Raw genomic sequence first — 17,169 nt, forward strand, 5'->3', positions numbered from 1 at the left:
AAAGTGGACTTTCTGAAAGAACTTGGAAGCCAGTTGAAGTCAGCTCTCTGGTGGATGTCAGTGAGCCAGAGGGAAGAACATTAAAGTTACTGGGAAAAAAAACGTTTGTTTTTCTTACGCAGAATTCATATTCCTTCACAGTTCTTTGGTCCCGTTGCATCCCATTTCTCCTCCACTTTTCCTTTCTCTTTACTCTGCCTCAGCCCTCCCCACTGTCTCTATTTCTTTCCCCTCTCTCCTGCTCTCCCCTTTGCCTTCTCTCTGCCTCAACTCTTCACTGCCAGGGTCCCCAGGGGACACATTTAGACTGTGGGATTCTGTACACTACCAGATGCGGTCACTTCTTAAGAGCTCCCGACTTGCTGTGCCTTTGAGAGAACCTGTCCTTGGTTCATCTTCTGTAGCCGGTCCAAGAAAGTTTAACTCTAAAGTTAGTCTCCTAACCCAGGATATTGATGAGAATGTTGTAAGATAAGAAAAGCCAGAGGAAGATTTGAAGAGGATTCTAATTAATCTCACTTTTCCTTATGACATTTTCATGAAACAATTCAGGTTAGCCTCATCTTTTGGTTCCAAAATCACAGATTTGACCTTTCACTGACAGGCTAAGTTATCTTGGTTCTTTGAACCTTACTTTCATTAGTGGCCCATTTTCCAGCCTTTGCTTTCTTTTCATTGTGATCATCTGATCTTCTGTGTCACACTTACTGAGCCTCGTTAAGAGTTCTATTTTTCCTTATCTTTTCACATCATGAGTCTGGTGAATGTATTTTATTATCTCATATGCTAACCAGTCTAGGAATAAACACATCCTGCCATTTGAATTTTCCATAATTATGGAATATTAGCCATAAAAAGAATAAAATAATGCCATTTGCAGCAGTATGGATGGACCTAGAGATTATCATAGTAAATCAGAGAAAGACAAATATCATATGACATTGCCTATATGAAGAATATTAAAAAATGGTACAAATGAGCTTATTTACAAAGCAGAAATAGATTCACACAAGCATAGAAAACAGACTTATGGTGACCAAGGGGAAAGGGTGGGGAGGGGTAAATTAGGAGCTTGGGATTAACATATATATACTGCTATATATAAAATAGATAACCAACAAGGACCTACTATATAGCACAGGTATTTTGTAATTAGTATTTGGTAATAATCTGTTGACAAAAAATTATTCACAACCTAAAAATTGAGTTATGTTTTATTTGGTGGGAATTTTTAGGACTTCAGTCCTGGGAGGCGGCATCTCAAGAAACCCTGAGAGAACTGCTCTGAGGAGGCGAGGGGAAGAGCCAGGTTATACAGAAGTTTCACAACAAAGGGCAGGTAGTTGGGAACATCAAAAGGTTATTGTTAATGAAAGAAAACCAGATATCTCAAGTTAAGGAATTTGGTGCTTTTCTGTGTATGGGAAGGTGCAAGAGTCGGGTTCCCTGAAATCATTCCTCTGACAGGCACCTCAGCTATCCGGTGCCAGTATCCGGTTTTCACATCCTGCGTTTCCTCAGGGCTCACAGTGGGGACTAGCTGCGGTCGGTGGCTGCTCGATGGCAGGTACTCTTTCCTCCCTGAGTCTCCTCAGGGCTCGCTAGTTTGCATGGGAGGGCTGCAATCACTGCTGACGGTGACGTCCTTTCTTTGCTGATACAGCAGGGAATAGTCCATTTCTCAAGCCTGTAAGGGAAAAGAATCTGAAAAAAAGAATAGATATGCACATGTATAACCAAAATCAACTTTGCTGATTACCTGAAACGAACACAACATTGTAAATCAACTATACTTCAATTTTTTTTAAATGAGGTCTCCATCATGGATGAAGAGTGTGTGTGGAGTTTAGGAAGTATGTTGGTACTTCCTGACTGCATCTAGAAGTGACAGCCATAGAATTTCACATCTGGGGTCCATCAGTCAATGCTGTTTACAAAGCAGAGGTCTGCAGTCAGGGAATCCGGCCCTCTTCATCCTTCCCAGCACATTTATGTTCTGGATCTCCAACCCAAACCAATGGGCACTTTTCCCCTCGTGTTCATCCTCAGGCCACATAAGGTCTCTTCTCTCCAACCCCTACTTCTCCCCAGAACTCAGCTTTCTCCTGTGCTGGCTTGTCTAACAAATAAATGCAGCAGCTCCTATATCCTATCTTGGCTTTCTAAAACACTGTAACTTGCAACTCAATCCTATAGAGCAGTTTTCTTCAGTAAGAGTGACTGAAGAGGTAGGCTGAAGTCCATACAGAAAGAACTTGAGTAATGTCCATCATGATGGGGTTTTGTATAAATCTTTCCCTGAAAGACCCAAGTATGAAGGAGGAAAGACCAAGATGTGAGTATTCATTTAAGAAACACAAAGATATACCATATCATTAACTTGGTGAAATTAACCACACATGGTTTCCTCTGATCATCTTGTTGCTGTTTGAAGGTCCCCTTGAACAGCTGTCTTGCATATGAGACAAAGGAAGTGTTGAGAAAAATTTGCACAGCTTGAGAGTTGCGAGTTAAGTTTTATTTGGGGCAAAATGAGAACTGCAGCCCAGGTGACAGCATTTCGGATAGCTCTGTGAAACTAATCTAAGGGGGCGAGGCAAGGAGCCAGGATATATAGGAGTTTTGCAACAAAGGGCAGGTAGTGGGAACATCAAAAGGTGGTTGTTAATTAAAGAAACCAGATAGGTCAGGTTAAGGAATTTAGTGCTTTTCTATGTATGGGTAGATGCTTGAGTCTGGGCTTATTGAAATCATTCCTTTGATGTGCACCTCAGCTATCTGGGACCAGTATTCTATGTTTTCACATCCTGATATTCCTCAAGACTCACCATAGGGAGTGGCTGCAGTCTAATGGCTGCTAGATGACAGGCCTTCTTTCCTTTCTTGAGTTTCCTCAGAGCTCACCGATGGATGCTATGACTGTGACATCCTTTATTTACTGATGTGCAAGGAAATATTTTCATTTCTCAAAATATCCCGTTTCCCAGACAGTAACAGGAAGAGGGCTAACGATAGTCGCAGTGTCATTTTGTAACCTTAACACGGGCTCTTCCACCAGCTGTGACAGGGCTGCCACTGTGGTGGTCATCACTGATGCGTCTCTGTCTTTCGCTTTCAGCTCGGGGACCTGCTTCACAAGCTGCAGTTCGTCATGACCTATGTGGCTCCTTGGCAGATGGCTTGGGGCTCCTCCTTTCACGTGTTCGCTCAGCTCTTTGCAATCCCTCGTATCCTTTCTGCTCCTGTTTTCACCCCCTGGCTCAGATCCACATTTTACGGATGTGAGCTTTTCATTGAACCTTGGCAATAAAAAGGTTTTAAAGTCTTTAAGATTACATTTTAATGGGGACCTGGGGAGGTACTGTGGCTTCTTTTTAGGCACTTAACCTTAAGAGATATTTCTTAATTTGGAACTCTTCCTGTTTCTTAATGCATATTCAGGAGTGACTTGATTTCTTCTGATTTTTCCATTTCCCATGACCACATCTGCATTAAGATATCATGTCTTTTAAATCACCACTTAAATGATTTGGATTACTTGTGCAAAATAGTGCAAATTAATTCACTATTTATAAATATAATTGCTATATTATTATTGATTATATAACATTATATTAAAACATAGCTTGGTTATCATATACTTGAAGAATGTCCAAAGACCCAGAATTGGGCACAAACAGAATTACTCAAATATCTTTGAAGACCAAAAAAAATATTTATGGTTTTGTTTTATAATTGTTATTAGCTAAGGATCCTAGTTTTATCATTCATAGTTTCATTTGGTTTCCTTGTCTATTTTTAAGTGTTTCCATAATGAGAATTAGTTTTAATTTACTTCAAAACAATTTAACATGCTCTTACTAAAGATCACTTTGACACAGCTAAACTGTGTGTGTGTGTATGTGTGTGTGTGTGTGTATTTGGAGAGAGGGAGAAAGAAAAATCAAGAATATTCTTGAAGACAGAGAGAAGAAATAAAATATTCTTAACTGAGGCCTAAAATTTGCCTTCCCTCAAGGACTTTTCTTCCCACTAAATTTATACATTTTTCGTTTGTGTTTCCTGAGTTGTGGTCCAGGAACTTCCTGTATCAGAATCTTTAGAGGAGCTTATTAAATAAGCAGATTCCTGAGGTCAGCACATACCTTGAAAACCACATTAAAGGGGGACTCCTGAAACCTCCATCTTCACAAGACTCCCTGAGATTCTTATCCACTGATGTGTGTGAAGTGCAGTCTTGGTTGGCATCCACTGTGGGTGCTGTGAGCTTGTTTTAATGGCCACATGGAACTTTCTTTCCTTGAGGTTACATGAGGCTCCTCAAGACAGTTCTTAAGGAATCCCTTGGATCTCAACTTTGAGTACAGGTATAGAAATATACTTGGGATATTTGTTATCCCCTGGTAGCTCAGATGGCAAAGAATCTGCCTGCAGTGAGGAAGACCTGGGTTTGATCCCTGGGTCAGGAAGATCCCCTGGAGAAGGGCATGGCTGCCCACTCCAGTATTCTTGCCTAGAGAATCCCATAGACAAGGAGCCTGGTGAGCTACAGTCCATGGGACCCCAAAAAGCAACTACTGAGCAACTAATACACACATTTGTAAAGTGATAATATGTTCTATATTATTTTTTAAAAATGCTGTCCTTCTGACTCATTTGTTTTTTTAAAAAATTAATCATCCCCAAGGCTGTCCTCAAAATGCCCATTCTCCATATTCCTATTCTTAGACCTGCATTGATATTTGTAAAGTGTTTCGTGCTTATTTGGCAGAACAAGCTCAGGAAAAATGATCGCAAAAGTGTGAGCTTGTATACCACCCCTTTATAACAACATTCATTTTCTACAGCAGCAGTCATTTTAGTTTTTCTAAACAGAGTCCTTAAAGGACTCTTTACAAACAAAGACAGTGAGATGAAAGAGTGAGGGGATTTTTATTTATTTCTGGTGCATGTCTCAGGTATCCTGTCTAGAATTTAAAGCCTGTTTGTTAAATGAAAAAGATGAAATGGATATAAATTTGCAGCTGAGGAGTTGGACTAAGAATTTAAAACTTGAAGTAGTGGTTTCCAATTTTATCCTTAATTTGGTCTCACAGAAATCTGTAGCATTTCTTGTGGCTTCTTCCTTGTTCAATGAATTTAGTAATACTAATTACTCCTTATAGTTCCATAGCTGACTTACACCTGTTCTGGGAGCCATAACTTTCAATTATCTGACCTTTATGTGTGTTGAGGGGTCACACACAAGCATGTGGTACCTGACACTTGATAGTTCCTCTAAATACAAAGGTGACAGTGGCATCCATCTCAGATGGAGCACAGTGGGCTAAGTATGTTCATGATGGGCTTTCCTGGTGACTCAAAGGTAAAGAATCTACCTGCCAATGTAGGAAACTCGGGTTTGATCCCCTGGTGGGGAAGATCCCCTGGAGAAGGAAATGGCAACCCACTCCAGTATTCTTGCCTAGAAAATCCTGTGGACAGAGGGGCCTGGTGGGCTACAGTCCATGGGGTCGCAGAGAGCCAGACATGGCTTAGCGACTAAACAGCAACAGTGTTCCTGACGGATGGATTTGGTTTTCGGACACAATTAATCCTCATGCTTTGTTCCTAACACTGTTCCCATCAGTGACACCCACCTGCCTCTACTCAGGGACAGACCCTTCAGTGATCATGGAACCTGACCGCAGCTGGTGTGATGGCCTGCAGGAGCTTCAGCACCCGCCTCATCACCCAAAGACCCCTTCCCATCCTGGGTCCGTTGTAAAGGAGGTGGTGGTGGTGGTTTAGTCACTAAGTCATGCCCAACTCTTTTACAACCCATGGTCTGTAGCCCTCCAGGCTCCTCTGTCTGGGATTTCCCAGGCAAGAATATTGGATTTTTCCTTATCTAGGGGATCTTCCCAGCCCAGAGATCAAACCCTGATCTCCTGCTTGACAGGGGAATTCTTTACCACTGAGCCACCTGGGAAGCCCATTGTAAAGGTAACTATTTGCTATTTGCAGCCCAACATCATACCAGTCAGAATATAATGAGATCATTTAAAAAACCAGATATATATGCCATCAGGATGAAGCTATCAGGTTCCTAAATGCCAGCCCTGGATCTTGACTAATTTTGAAATGTTAATGATTTTATCACTCTATTAGGAAGCTGTGGGTTCCATCCTGGTGTTGAGAAGGGACTAATTTGCTCCATTTTGAAACTGAATTAACTTTCAGGCCAGCAGGTCACTGTTTAGTAAATTGTTTTTCCAGTCCTAGCATGTTTTCTCCCTCAGTCATCTGTGTTAGTTTCTGAGCTTGTAACCTCCAGGGAAGGATGAGAATGCTCACCCTTTTAATATATGCAGAGACCATGCAAGACCATTATCTTCAAATAATTAGACAGAGTTAGCCAGATTTGCTCTATTAAATGTGTGTATTGGAAAGACTGCTTTCTATTTGGCATGTCATCTTGAGCTTCCAATTATTTTTTTAAGTATCGATGTTGACATTTTCATTTTAAATGCCCTCAAATAAACCTGAACCTATTTAAGGAGTCTCCATCCTTAGCAACTGAACAACAGCCATCTACCCCTTAGGCCCGCCTCTTGGCTCTCAAAAAGGAAATATTTCTCAGTACTGCCTTAGTTGTTATAGTCACCATCTTCTGTATTTATATATATATATTTACTGATATATATTAAAAATATATATTTATAAATATATGTATATTTACTGATTGCCCCTAAATAAAATAAACTATGAGATCTTCTGCTCACTGCTGCCCTACTTCTGACTTATTAAGCTTCATTTTCTTTCCTATCAAATTTGAACTTTCTTTATAAGCTAGCAATATTTTCCTCATTTCTTAATGTCTGGATAACTATTTCTGGTGTTTAAAAAATGGATAACATACTCTCATCTTTAGAAGCAAAAAGAACGGCAGTGCCAGCCCACTCAGCCTGGCTTCCGCTTGACTCTGTCCTGGTTCTTCTGCAGACTGCACAGGGCCCCCCAAACCTGCCAGGGTGGATGTGCCTCTCTTCTCCCCCTCCCCATAGCACCCCACTCCTCAGGAATCTCCCCTGTGACCCCACTCTGCTTTTTCAGCAGCTTTTCTCAGTGACATCTCCTGTGTAGTTCCTTTTACTTCTGATGACGGAGGTGTAGTAAATTGGTATGTTTTGTGGCAGAGGTATTTTTAAAAATTTTTAATTGTTGATACTTTGTTTAAAAAAGTTTTTTTAAATCTATTTCTTGGCTGTTCTGTGTCTTTGTTGCAGTGAGCGGTCTCACTAGTTGTGACACATGGGATTAGGTGCCTGGTCGCAAGTGGGATCTTAGTTCCCCAACCAGGGATGGAACCCATGTCTGCTGTATTGGAAGGCAGATTCTTAAATGCTGGAACACCAGGGAAGTCCCATGTAGTAGAGATATTTAGAACTTTCCAGTGTTCAAATTAACAAGAAACGGATTCTGCATTTGAACCTAGGTCAGAATAAAGGGAACTGGACTGAAATTGTAGCACAAATGAGATCTTTTGATACCCAAACAACATGGTTATTAATGGCTGGTGTGTCATTTCACTCCTCAAGATGGAAATAGACAGCAAGTTGGAAGAAAAAAAAAAGACACAGTTACAAATGAAGAAAAACTTTTTTTGTGTGTGCTATTTCTGTTTTCTTTTTTTTTTTCCATTTATTTTTATTAGTTGGAGGCTAATTACTTTACAGTATTGAAGTGGTTTTTGCCACACATTGACATGAGTCAGCCATGGATTTACATGTGTTCCCCATCCCCATCCCCCCTCCCACCTCCCTACAAATGAAGAAAAACTTTTACATCTATGAAAATGCTCAGGGAAGTGCCTGTAGACAGACAAGGCTCACTCGCTCCTCTGTGTTTATACGTGAATGGGTCTCTGAAGGCCTGCATCACGTAACTAAGCCCTGCCATTGATAACACGGGAAAGCCCTTCTATGCTCTGGTAGGTAATGAAACACAGAGCCCTCCCATCTGTGACAGGCGTGGAGGCATTTCTTACTATCCACTGGAACTTTATAAAGATGGACTAAAGAAATAAGACCTCCATTTGTGCAACAATGAGAAAAAGGCACATCTTCCCTTCCAGGTGGGAAAATCAGCCTTACAAGAGATCAGATTTTTGTTTTTCTTGGCCCTGCCCTGTAGTATGCGGACCTTTGTTTCCTGACCAGGGATCGAACCTGAACCTCCTGTATTAAGAGTATGGAGTCTTAACCACTGGACCATCAGAGAAGCCCCATCCTTATAAATCAGATCAGACCTGCAGTAGAATCAAGCAGGCCCTCACCCTGAAGGACAAGGACTCACGTGCATATGTAAAACCTGGGCAGTCTGGCTCCCCACTGACCTCTGTCACCTCTGCTCCTCTGACTCTTCCCCTCAGGCCCCACCATCACCCCTGGACCACAGCGATGGGAGTGTGATTGACCGCTGGGGGAAGTTCTCCAATGACAGTGGGAAACTGGGGAGGGACTCGACCTCTACACCTCCCCCAGATTTCCAGAGATCAATTAGTCGAGCTTAACCCAAAAGTTAGAGCCATGCTTATTTTAATTTTGGACAATTACATTTCTGATCAGAGTATGTAAAGTTGAGGCATGCCAACAAGTAGGAAACCCATACAGAGTACTAGGGAGATGACTTAGCCAGCAACACACTGTGACTTTATGTGTACATGTTTTTAGCTTATAAACCAGATATGAGCTGGATTTTTTTCTTTTTTTAATTGAATTGATCTATTGGTGTTCAGTGTGTGATAAAAGACACAGATTTTTGAATAGTGGGAAAAGATTCTTTGAGGAACTGGGATGCTGTCTTCCCAAACAATGGTATTTATTTACTTTCAAAGTGGAATTTAATTTTAATTATTTATAAAGCTGCTTAGTACTTTAGTAAATGTGCCACAGCATGTCTGGTTCAGATAATGTTATCTCAGGAAAAAGCACTGTTCTTTTCAATTCTTAGATATTAAATCTTTGCCATGAATTGTGCTGAGACTGCTGGGAATTTTATGAGAATCATTTGGTTTTCACAGTGGTGATAAACGAGACCTAGCAGGATACTACTGAAAGTTTTACATTTCCAAAAATGTACCTACAGCCGCCACAGGCATGCCCATCTTTCTTTCCTTGGTGAGAAAATGGCTTTCATATAAACTTGTTAAAATCTCAAATATTATTTAGAAAAATAACAATGAACACACTTTTTGAGCCTTAACTCAAAATCCTCAGATTCTGCCATGCTTTTCTTCCAGACGTTTGCCACATCCATCGTTTCTACTCCATTGAGCCCATTTCTCGGGAGTGTTATTTTTATCACATCGTATGTCAGACCAGTGAAATTCTGGGAGAAAAACTACAAGTAAGATCCTAAAATCGTTACTGACTTGCTTTGCTAAGACTTGAGTTCAGGATGCTCCTCGACCTTTGCCTGTGAGAAGTCCAGGCATCAGGCTTTGTCCTCCTGTGGGGCAGCCCTCGCGACCCCACCCCCACCCTGCACCAGATTATCCACTCAGCTTCCAGGTTCTGGACCAAGTCTGCTGATGGCAAATTTGCAGTCGGTACCAGTCTAGGTTTCACCGGTTGTGAAGGAAAATGAGTTATCACTGTGCATTCTTTTTTTTTTTTTTTTAAAAAGCTTTTTACTTTGTGCTGGGGTTTAGCCAATTAACAATTCTGTGATAGTTTCAGGTGAACAGCGAAGGGACCAGCTATACATATACATGTATCCATTCTCCAGCAAACTTCCTTCCCATCCAGGCTGCCACGTAACATTGAGCAGAGTTCCCCGTGCCATACAGTAGGTCCTTTTCGGAATCCATTTTAAATATAGCAATCACAGCCCACTCTTAACAGTTGCCCTTGACAGGTTGTCTTAGGAACCATGGTCTAGTCATTGGATGAGGTTGCTTCTTGGGGGCTCATCTTCCTTCTGTGGGCCTTTGAAATATACATGCCATGCCTGTACCAGTGTGCATGCATCACAGCTCGAAGTCAGTACACCATTTTTTTCTGAGCACCTTTGAACTTGTAGAAGATGATGCATGTGCCTTGTCTTGGCTATTTGTACTAGTCAGTCATAAGTTTCCTCAAGCAAACAGTGATGGAGCCAGAACTGTGATTTTTTTTTTCTTGGTTGTGCCACACGGCATGTGGGATCTTAGTTTCTTAGTTCCCTGATTAGGGGTCAAACCCTTGTCTTCTGCATTGGAAGGCAGAGTCTTAACCACTGGAGCACCAGGGAGATCTCGCTAGGGCCATGATTTTGTCCGAAGTGGTGGGGAGTAATGGTTCTGTGAGTAACTTTCAAGAGCCACTAATGATTTGTGGGGGGAGGACCTGAGAACAGCTAGAGGAGGGGGCAAGATGAGCCGGCCTGTCTCCAGCCGGGTTGTCTCCTTTGCCCTCATTTACAAGCCTTACCTGGGCTGTCCCATCCAAGCCCTAATCCATCTTCCGTAATGTATCTACATTGCCCATGGCTCTGCCCAGTGGCACAAGTGGGAAAAGAAACTGCTTGCCAGTGCGAGACAGAAGAGACACAGGTTTGATCCCTGGGTTGGGAAGATCCCCTGGAGAAGGAAATGGCAACCCACTCCAGTATTTTGCGTGGCGAATCCCTTGGACAGAGGAACCTTGCAGGCTTCCATAGGGTCGCACAGAGTCAGACACGACTGAAGCAACTTAGCACACTCGCCCTGCCACTTTACAACGCGCCCACGTGTGTCACAGAGGCCAGAGTTAGGTTGGGAGGTCCGTGCGGTTAGATGGTTTCTGTCAATGGAAACTTACATCTTTCTGGGGCAGGCAGTCGGGTGTTATGATGAGAGCCCAGCGCTGGCCGCCAGCCTGCCAGGGCTCACACCGCACCTTCATCATCTGATGCGGGGGACCTCAGTCCTTTCTCTTCTCTTCTGTAAAATGGGGCCGAAGGAATAAGGCTTACTTCACAGCCTTGTGGGGGAATATGAGTCAATAGTCATAAAGCACCTCGAACACAGGGACTGCCACGTGGGCCATGCACCGGTGGGGCTCTTCTCTGACTGCCCTGCCTGGAGCTCATGTCCCTCCCGACTGTGCTAACCATTTCTGGGGGCTCCCATTCAGGGGTTCTGGGGAGATCGAACCAAACTGGAGCACCCCAAGGTGAGTGAGTGCTGTGAGACCACCAGGAGGCGGGGAAGGCCGCTTCTGTGTCTGGCAGGTTCCGCAACTTCGAAAAGGTGGGCTGGTTGCTGTACAAGCGGAGCCATCTTGAAACTTACACGTAAGCAAGAGTCTCCTTTGCATTTGTCTAAATAGAGGCTGGGGCTTCCCAGGTAGCTCAGTGGTGAAAGAATCTCCCTGCAGTACAGGAGATGAAGGACATGTGGGTTCAATCCCAGGGTCAGGAAGATCCCCTGGAGAAGGAAATGGCAACCCACTCCAGTATTCGAGCCTGAAAAATCCCATGGACAGAGGAGCCTGGTGGGCTACAGTCCATTGGCTGGCAAAGAATTGGACATGACTAAGTGAGTATGCATGCAAAGAGATGCTGGGCATATTTACAGAGTCAGAAGGAAAGAAAGCCACCAGCACTGGCTTCTCTTTAAGCTTCTCAAGGAGAAAACAATTTGGGGGACTTTTGTGGAGCTCGGAAAATCATCCTTCTGGAAGGTACAAACACTTGAGAATAAGAAGTGTGACAATCTCATAGGCTTTTTAACTATTCAGGAAAGTGCACGATATTTTAAAGATGATCTTTAACATAAAAGATTTCTTTTTGTCTCCTGTTCTCAGGTAAGTTTGAGAACCAGCTTTTGGTAGGGGGCCAGGGAAGAATTTGATAAGCAAAAGGCATCCCCTTGAACTGGAGGGGGTGTTGTTCAGTCACTAAGTCGTGTCCGATTCTTTGTGACCCCGTGGGACTGCAGCACGCCAGGCTCCCCTGTCCTTCACTATCTCCTGGAGTTTGTTCATATTCCTGTCTGTCCATTGAGTCAGTGATGCTATCTAACCATCTCATTCTCTACCCCTCTTTATTTTTGCCTTCAGTCTTTCCCAGCATCAGGTCTTTCCCAGTGAGGCTGTTCTTCGCATTAGGTGGCCAAACTATTGGAGCTTCAGCTTTAGCATCAGTCCTTCCAATGAATATTCAGGGTTGATTTCCTTTAGGATTGACTGGCTTCCCATAGCAAGGGAAGTGGGGAAATCTTTGTGAGATGCTTTTATTGAGGGGAGTCATCCTAACACCTGTGCAATACAAGTTAAGTATTTTCATATTAGTTTCCTCACTTCCAAGAGTCAGCCACCCATTCAGGATGATACATTGAGATATGAATTGTAGGTTTGTGAAGGTTACTTAAAAATATGGGCTGCTCGAGTGTTTCCTTATTAAGCCACACAATGAGATGATGATGCTGTGACCCATTCTTTCGCTCAGGATAGCACTCTTACGTGGGGGGACTTTGGTCGACTGTCCTGGGATGAGAAGGGAGCAGCAGGGTCTATAGGTATGTATGAGGATGTCCTGTCTTCATTAGGTCTCCCTGAAGGAGCCAAGTTGGAGAAAATATTCAGTCCAGCTGGTGGGGGGCAGGGAGAGATGCTGATGCAGAAGCCAGCCAGCCAAAAGTCTCTTGTCACCTTGTGTTAAGCCTCAGAATACAGAGCCCTGTGGTCATCTGCTTAAAAGATCGGTGATGGAATTTGGGACCGTGAGAGTGGTGGGAACCCAGAAAGGAAATGGCAGGAAATCTCATCTAGATCCCTGCCAGCCCTCTGGAAAACTCATTCTCTGTATCTGAAACTGTTGGTTTTTATTTCAAGTACTAATGACTCTTCTTATTCTTACTTGTGAGTGTCTCTGTAGCCGGTCCTATTACTTTCTTTTCAGTCTGATGCAGAGAAGCAGTTGTTAGTGTAATTGATTGTTTACTAACTGTCCCAGCTAAGAGATACTCTCCTCTCTATGTATCAGTGAGCGCAGTCTGCCGGTGGGCCCCAGGGTCGCCAACCTCACCCTGGGGTGTGATGAAGGGCCCTCATCATCTCCCCACCTGGCTCCCTCTCCCTCTCCACCCCTGCTCCCTCACTTTCCAGTCCTCTGATTTTCCTCCCAGACTTTCTAAAGCTGCCTTTGGTTTCTGCAAGACTCCAGTGAGCCCTGAACCCTAAGGAGCCAGCTTCTTTCTTCTTTTTTTTCTTTTTTGCTGTTCGTGGGATCTTCCATCCCCTACCAGGGATCAAAGCCATGCTCCCTGCATTAGAAGGACAGAGTCCTAACCACTGAACTGCAGGGAAGTCCCCTGGGGCCCTTTTCATTCTCTGTGGAAACAGTAAGTAAGTCACCAGCTACCTGGTGACTCCGGCCTGTCGGTTTGCCCCAGCCTGGTCTGTCCTGAGATCCGCAGAATCTGTACCGGAACGCTGCTCCTCGCTGGGGGCCGGTGACAAGCATGTCCTCTGCCCACCTAACTAAGCTGCTCTCCGGTTGATTCCCCAGAAGCAGCACAGGTCACACTGTCCACGAAGTCAGTGGCGGCTCGCTGCTGCCTGGCGAGAAGTCCCCCAGAGCTCCGCACTGATGGAAGTGCTCTGCGTCTGCCTCTTCCACTGTGGCAGCCCTCCACACTCGCCACAGGGCTCATGTGGCTGCAGTTGAAATTCTATCAAGTTTTAATTAATTTAAATGTAAGTAGCTGCCTGTGACCAGAGGCTGCTGAATTGGACAGCACGGATGCAGACCCACCTCACCTCAGTCCTTATCTTCCAGTACTTTTTCATGCATCACATGTTCACGTTTTTCATTCCCAGCCCTCCCTCGGCCGGGCTCTTCTCACCCAGTGCTTTCCCCTCCCACACACCTCCACTTCCTCCCACACAGATTCAAACGGCAGAGAATCATTCCACCTGCTGAAGAATGAATGGAAGGTTCGGGAAGGACTTTTAGGATGAGAGGTACCGAAGCCATCGCTTTTGGGAAACAAACTTGCTCTTGTGGTTGTCATGAAGTGAACCAAAGACTGATGTGGACTGATCCTCCTTCCAAGTTTGGACTCCTTCGTTTTCGTCTTTGTGCCCCTGTGTTGGGCGTACGAAACAGCTCTGCACACAGTGGGTGTTCTATGACTATTTCTTAACTTAATGAAGTCCAGCAATATTATGTAAAAGAGAAAGGAAATCATAATCTGGATTTCATTTGCCACCAACACAATGTTCACTATTAAACTGTTCTTCACTAAGGTCTTTAAAATCTGTCTTGATGAGTTCTGCCTGGTGTCTCCATTTAATTTACAGGCAGTGATGGCAAATGCACTGTAGTAATAGTGCCTGATGTTTATAAATCCTCTTATGTTAGAGTACTTTTAAAGAGCTTTAGAAGTACATATTGATATTATGATTTATCATCCTTCTCTTTATATATAAACAACTGCTAAATAACCAAACTTTATCATTAGCATGAAGCAAATGTTTAGGCTAGAAAGTATTTGACTCATGGCCCTGGTTGTTTTATCCAGTGTCTCGGTCCTAAAGGAGCTGACTGGTCAGGAAGATTCCCTGGAGGAGAGCATGGTAACCCACTCCAGTACTCTTGCCTGGAAAATCCGACGGACATACGAGCCTGGTAGGCTACAGTCCATAGAGTTGCAAAGAGTTGAACATGACTGAATTGACTTGGCACGTCTTCAGCCCTAAAAAAGGAAAAGTTCTATTCACAATGATTTGATTTTGATGCATCATAAGTCTTCTGTTGTTGTTCAGTCACTAAGTCATGTCCAATTCTTTTTTGACCCCATGGACTGTAGCCTGCCAGGCTCCTCTGTCTGTGGAATTTCCCAGGGAATGATACTGGAGTGGGTTGCCATTTCCTTCTCCAGGGGGTCTTCCTGTCCCAGGGATTGAACCCACACCTCCTGCATTGGCAGGTGGATTCTTTACCACTGAGCTACCAGGGAAGTTCCGAAAGTCTTCTATAAACTGTTAAATACCGTAGCTATGAGGAGACATATGTGACAGTCACCTGAAGGGCACGTGAAACTTCATGGTTCTTATATTTCTATTATATTGTCCAGACTCATTTTAAAATGTTAAATAGTTCTGGACAACATTCTTGTTAACAAGTATACTATAAGCATGTTCATGGGACCACTCTGCTGGCTTAAGATTGGAATCATTCTATATGATTGCTTTACAAAAAAAATCAGCCCTGCGTTCCATGCCTTTGCTTGTTGTTGTTCAGTTACAGATGTCATGATCTTGTCCCACTCTAATCAGTAAGAAGATAATCAGTGTGACTTCATCTTCAGCTCTTCCTGAGATGATGATGGTACTCAAAAAGACCTTGATTAAAATCCCAGTCCATATGCTCCATTTGGTGTTTGACTTTAGGAAATTATTCAGCCTGTCCCATTCAGTCACTCAGTCATTTCCGACTCTTTGCAACCCCATGGACTGCATCATGCCAGGCTTCCCTGTCTATCAGCAACTCCAAGAGACTGCTCAAATTCATGTCCATTGAGTTGGTGATATCATCCAACCATTTTATCCTCTGTCATCCCCTTCTCCTCTTGCCTTCAATCTTTCCCAGCATCAGGGTCTTTTCCAGTGAGTCAGTTCTTCTCATCAGATGGCCAAAGTATTGGAGTTTCAGCTTCAGCATCAGTCCTTCCAATGAATATTCAGGACTCATTTCCTTTAGGACTGACTGGTTGGATCTCCTTGCAGTCCAAGGGCTCTCAAGAGTCTTCTCCAACACCACAGTTCCAAAGCATCAGTTCTTTGGTGCAAGTTTTCTTTACGGTCCAACTCTCACATCCATACATGACGACTGGAAAAACCGTAGCTTTGACTAGACAGACCTTTGTTGGCAAAGTAATTTCTCTGCTTTTCAATATGCTGTCTAGGTTGGTCACAGATTTTCTTCCAAGGAGTAAGCGTCTTTTAATTTCATGGCTGCAGTTACCATCTGCAGTGGTTTGGGAGCCCAGGAAAGTAAAGTCTGTCCCTGTTTCCATTGTTTCCCCATCTATTTGCCATGAAGTGATGGGACCAGATGCCACAATCTTTGTTTTTTTGAATGTTGAGTCTTAAGCTAGTTGTTTACTCTCCTCTTTGACTTTCGTCAAGAGATTCTTTAGTTCCTCTTCGCTTTCTGCCATGAGGGTGGTGTCATCTGCATATCTGAGGTTACTGATATTTTTCCTGGCAATCTTGATTCCAGCTTGTGCTTCATCCAGCCTGCCATTTCACATGATGTGCTCTGTGTATAAGTTAAATAAGCAGTGTGACCATATATAGCCTTGACGTACTCCTTTTCCACTTTGGAACCAGTCCGTTGTTCCATGTCTGAATCTAACTGTTGCTTCTTGGCCTGCTTACAGATTTCTCTGGAAATTATTAGAAGAAATGAAGTAGCCTGCATAGTCAACAAAATTCAGCCTGTGAGCCTCAGTTAACTCATGTGTAAAATGGGATGACTATCTCTATGTGCCTCCTAAAAGTTGTAAACACCAAATTAATCCTGTACTCATTTTGCTTTCCTTCTTTGTATTTTTTAAAATTTATTTTTATTTGAAGACTAATTGCTATACAAGCTTTTGTTGTTTTCTGTCAAACAACAATGTGAATCAGCTAGAAGTGTGTATATATATGTTCTCTCCCTCTTGACCTTGTTTTTTTTTAAATTTGGCCACATTGCATGGCATTTTGGATATTAGTTCACTTATCAGAGATGGAATCTGGGGTCTTCTGCATTGGATCCATGGAGTCTTAACCACTGGACTGCCAGGGAAGCCCCTTCTTCCTTGTATTTTTATCTGCTGTCATTTAACTTTTAGTTCAGGTAAATCTAGACATGTTTTATGTTTCCTTGCAACCTACCTGAAATCGTTTCTGAAATGGTAGAACAGAACCATAGCAACACATGAAAGGACACATGTGTAGACCATGGAGCATCATATCCACAGTCCCTGTGCTGTGAGATGCTCTATAAATGCTGGTCCTCACCTCCAAACGCTATGGTTATTTTGCTCACCTCCAAACGCTATGGTTATTTTGAGGCCTTAGCCAGTCCCAGAGTCTGGGTTCTGTTCTCTGAGCATCAAAGCTGCCTTAGTGGAAAGAATGAGATCTCCCAAGTGCCATTCTTATGCAGTTT

The 17,169-nt window shown here is 43.2% G+C and overlaps 1 protein-coding gene across 1 annotated transcript in view; it reads left to right on the forward strand.

Moving 5' to 3' along the window:
• The window catches only part of PCNX2 (pecanex 2), a 300,484-nt gene that overhangs the window by 192,138 nt on the left and 91,177 nt on the right, over window positions 1-17,169 (forward strand). The window contains exons 22-23 of the mRNA XM_065919838.1: window positions 3,119-3,227; window positions 9,261-9,390. Of these exons, the coding sequence (XP_065775910.1) occupies window positions 3,119-3,227; window positions 9,261-9,390 (239 nt within the window). The remainder of the gene's footprint in view (window positions 1-3,118; window positions 3,228-9,260; window positions 9,391-17,169) is intronic.

The sequence above is a fragment of the Muntiacus reevesi genome, chromosome 2, assembly GCF_963930625.1.
Source record: "Muntiacus reevesi chromosome 2, mMunRee1.1, whole genome shotgun sequence".
Classification (NCBI taxonomy): Eukaryota; Metazoa; Chordata; class Mammalia; order Artiodactyla; family Cervidae; genus Muntiacus; species Muntiacus reevesi.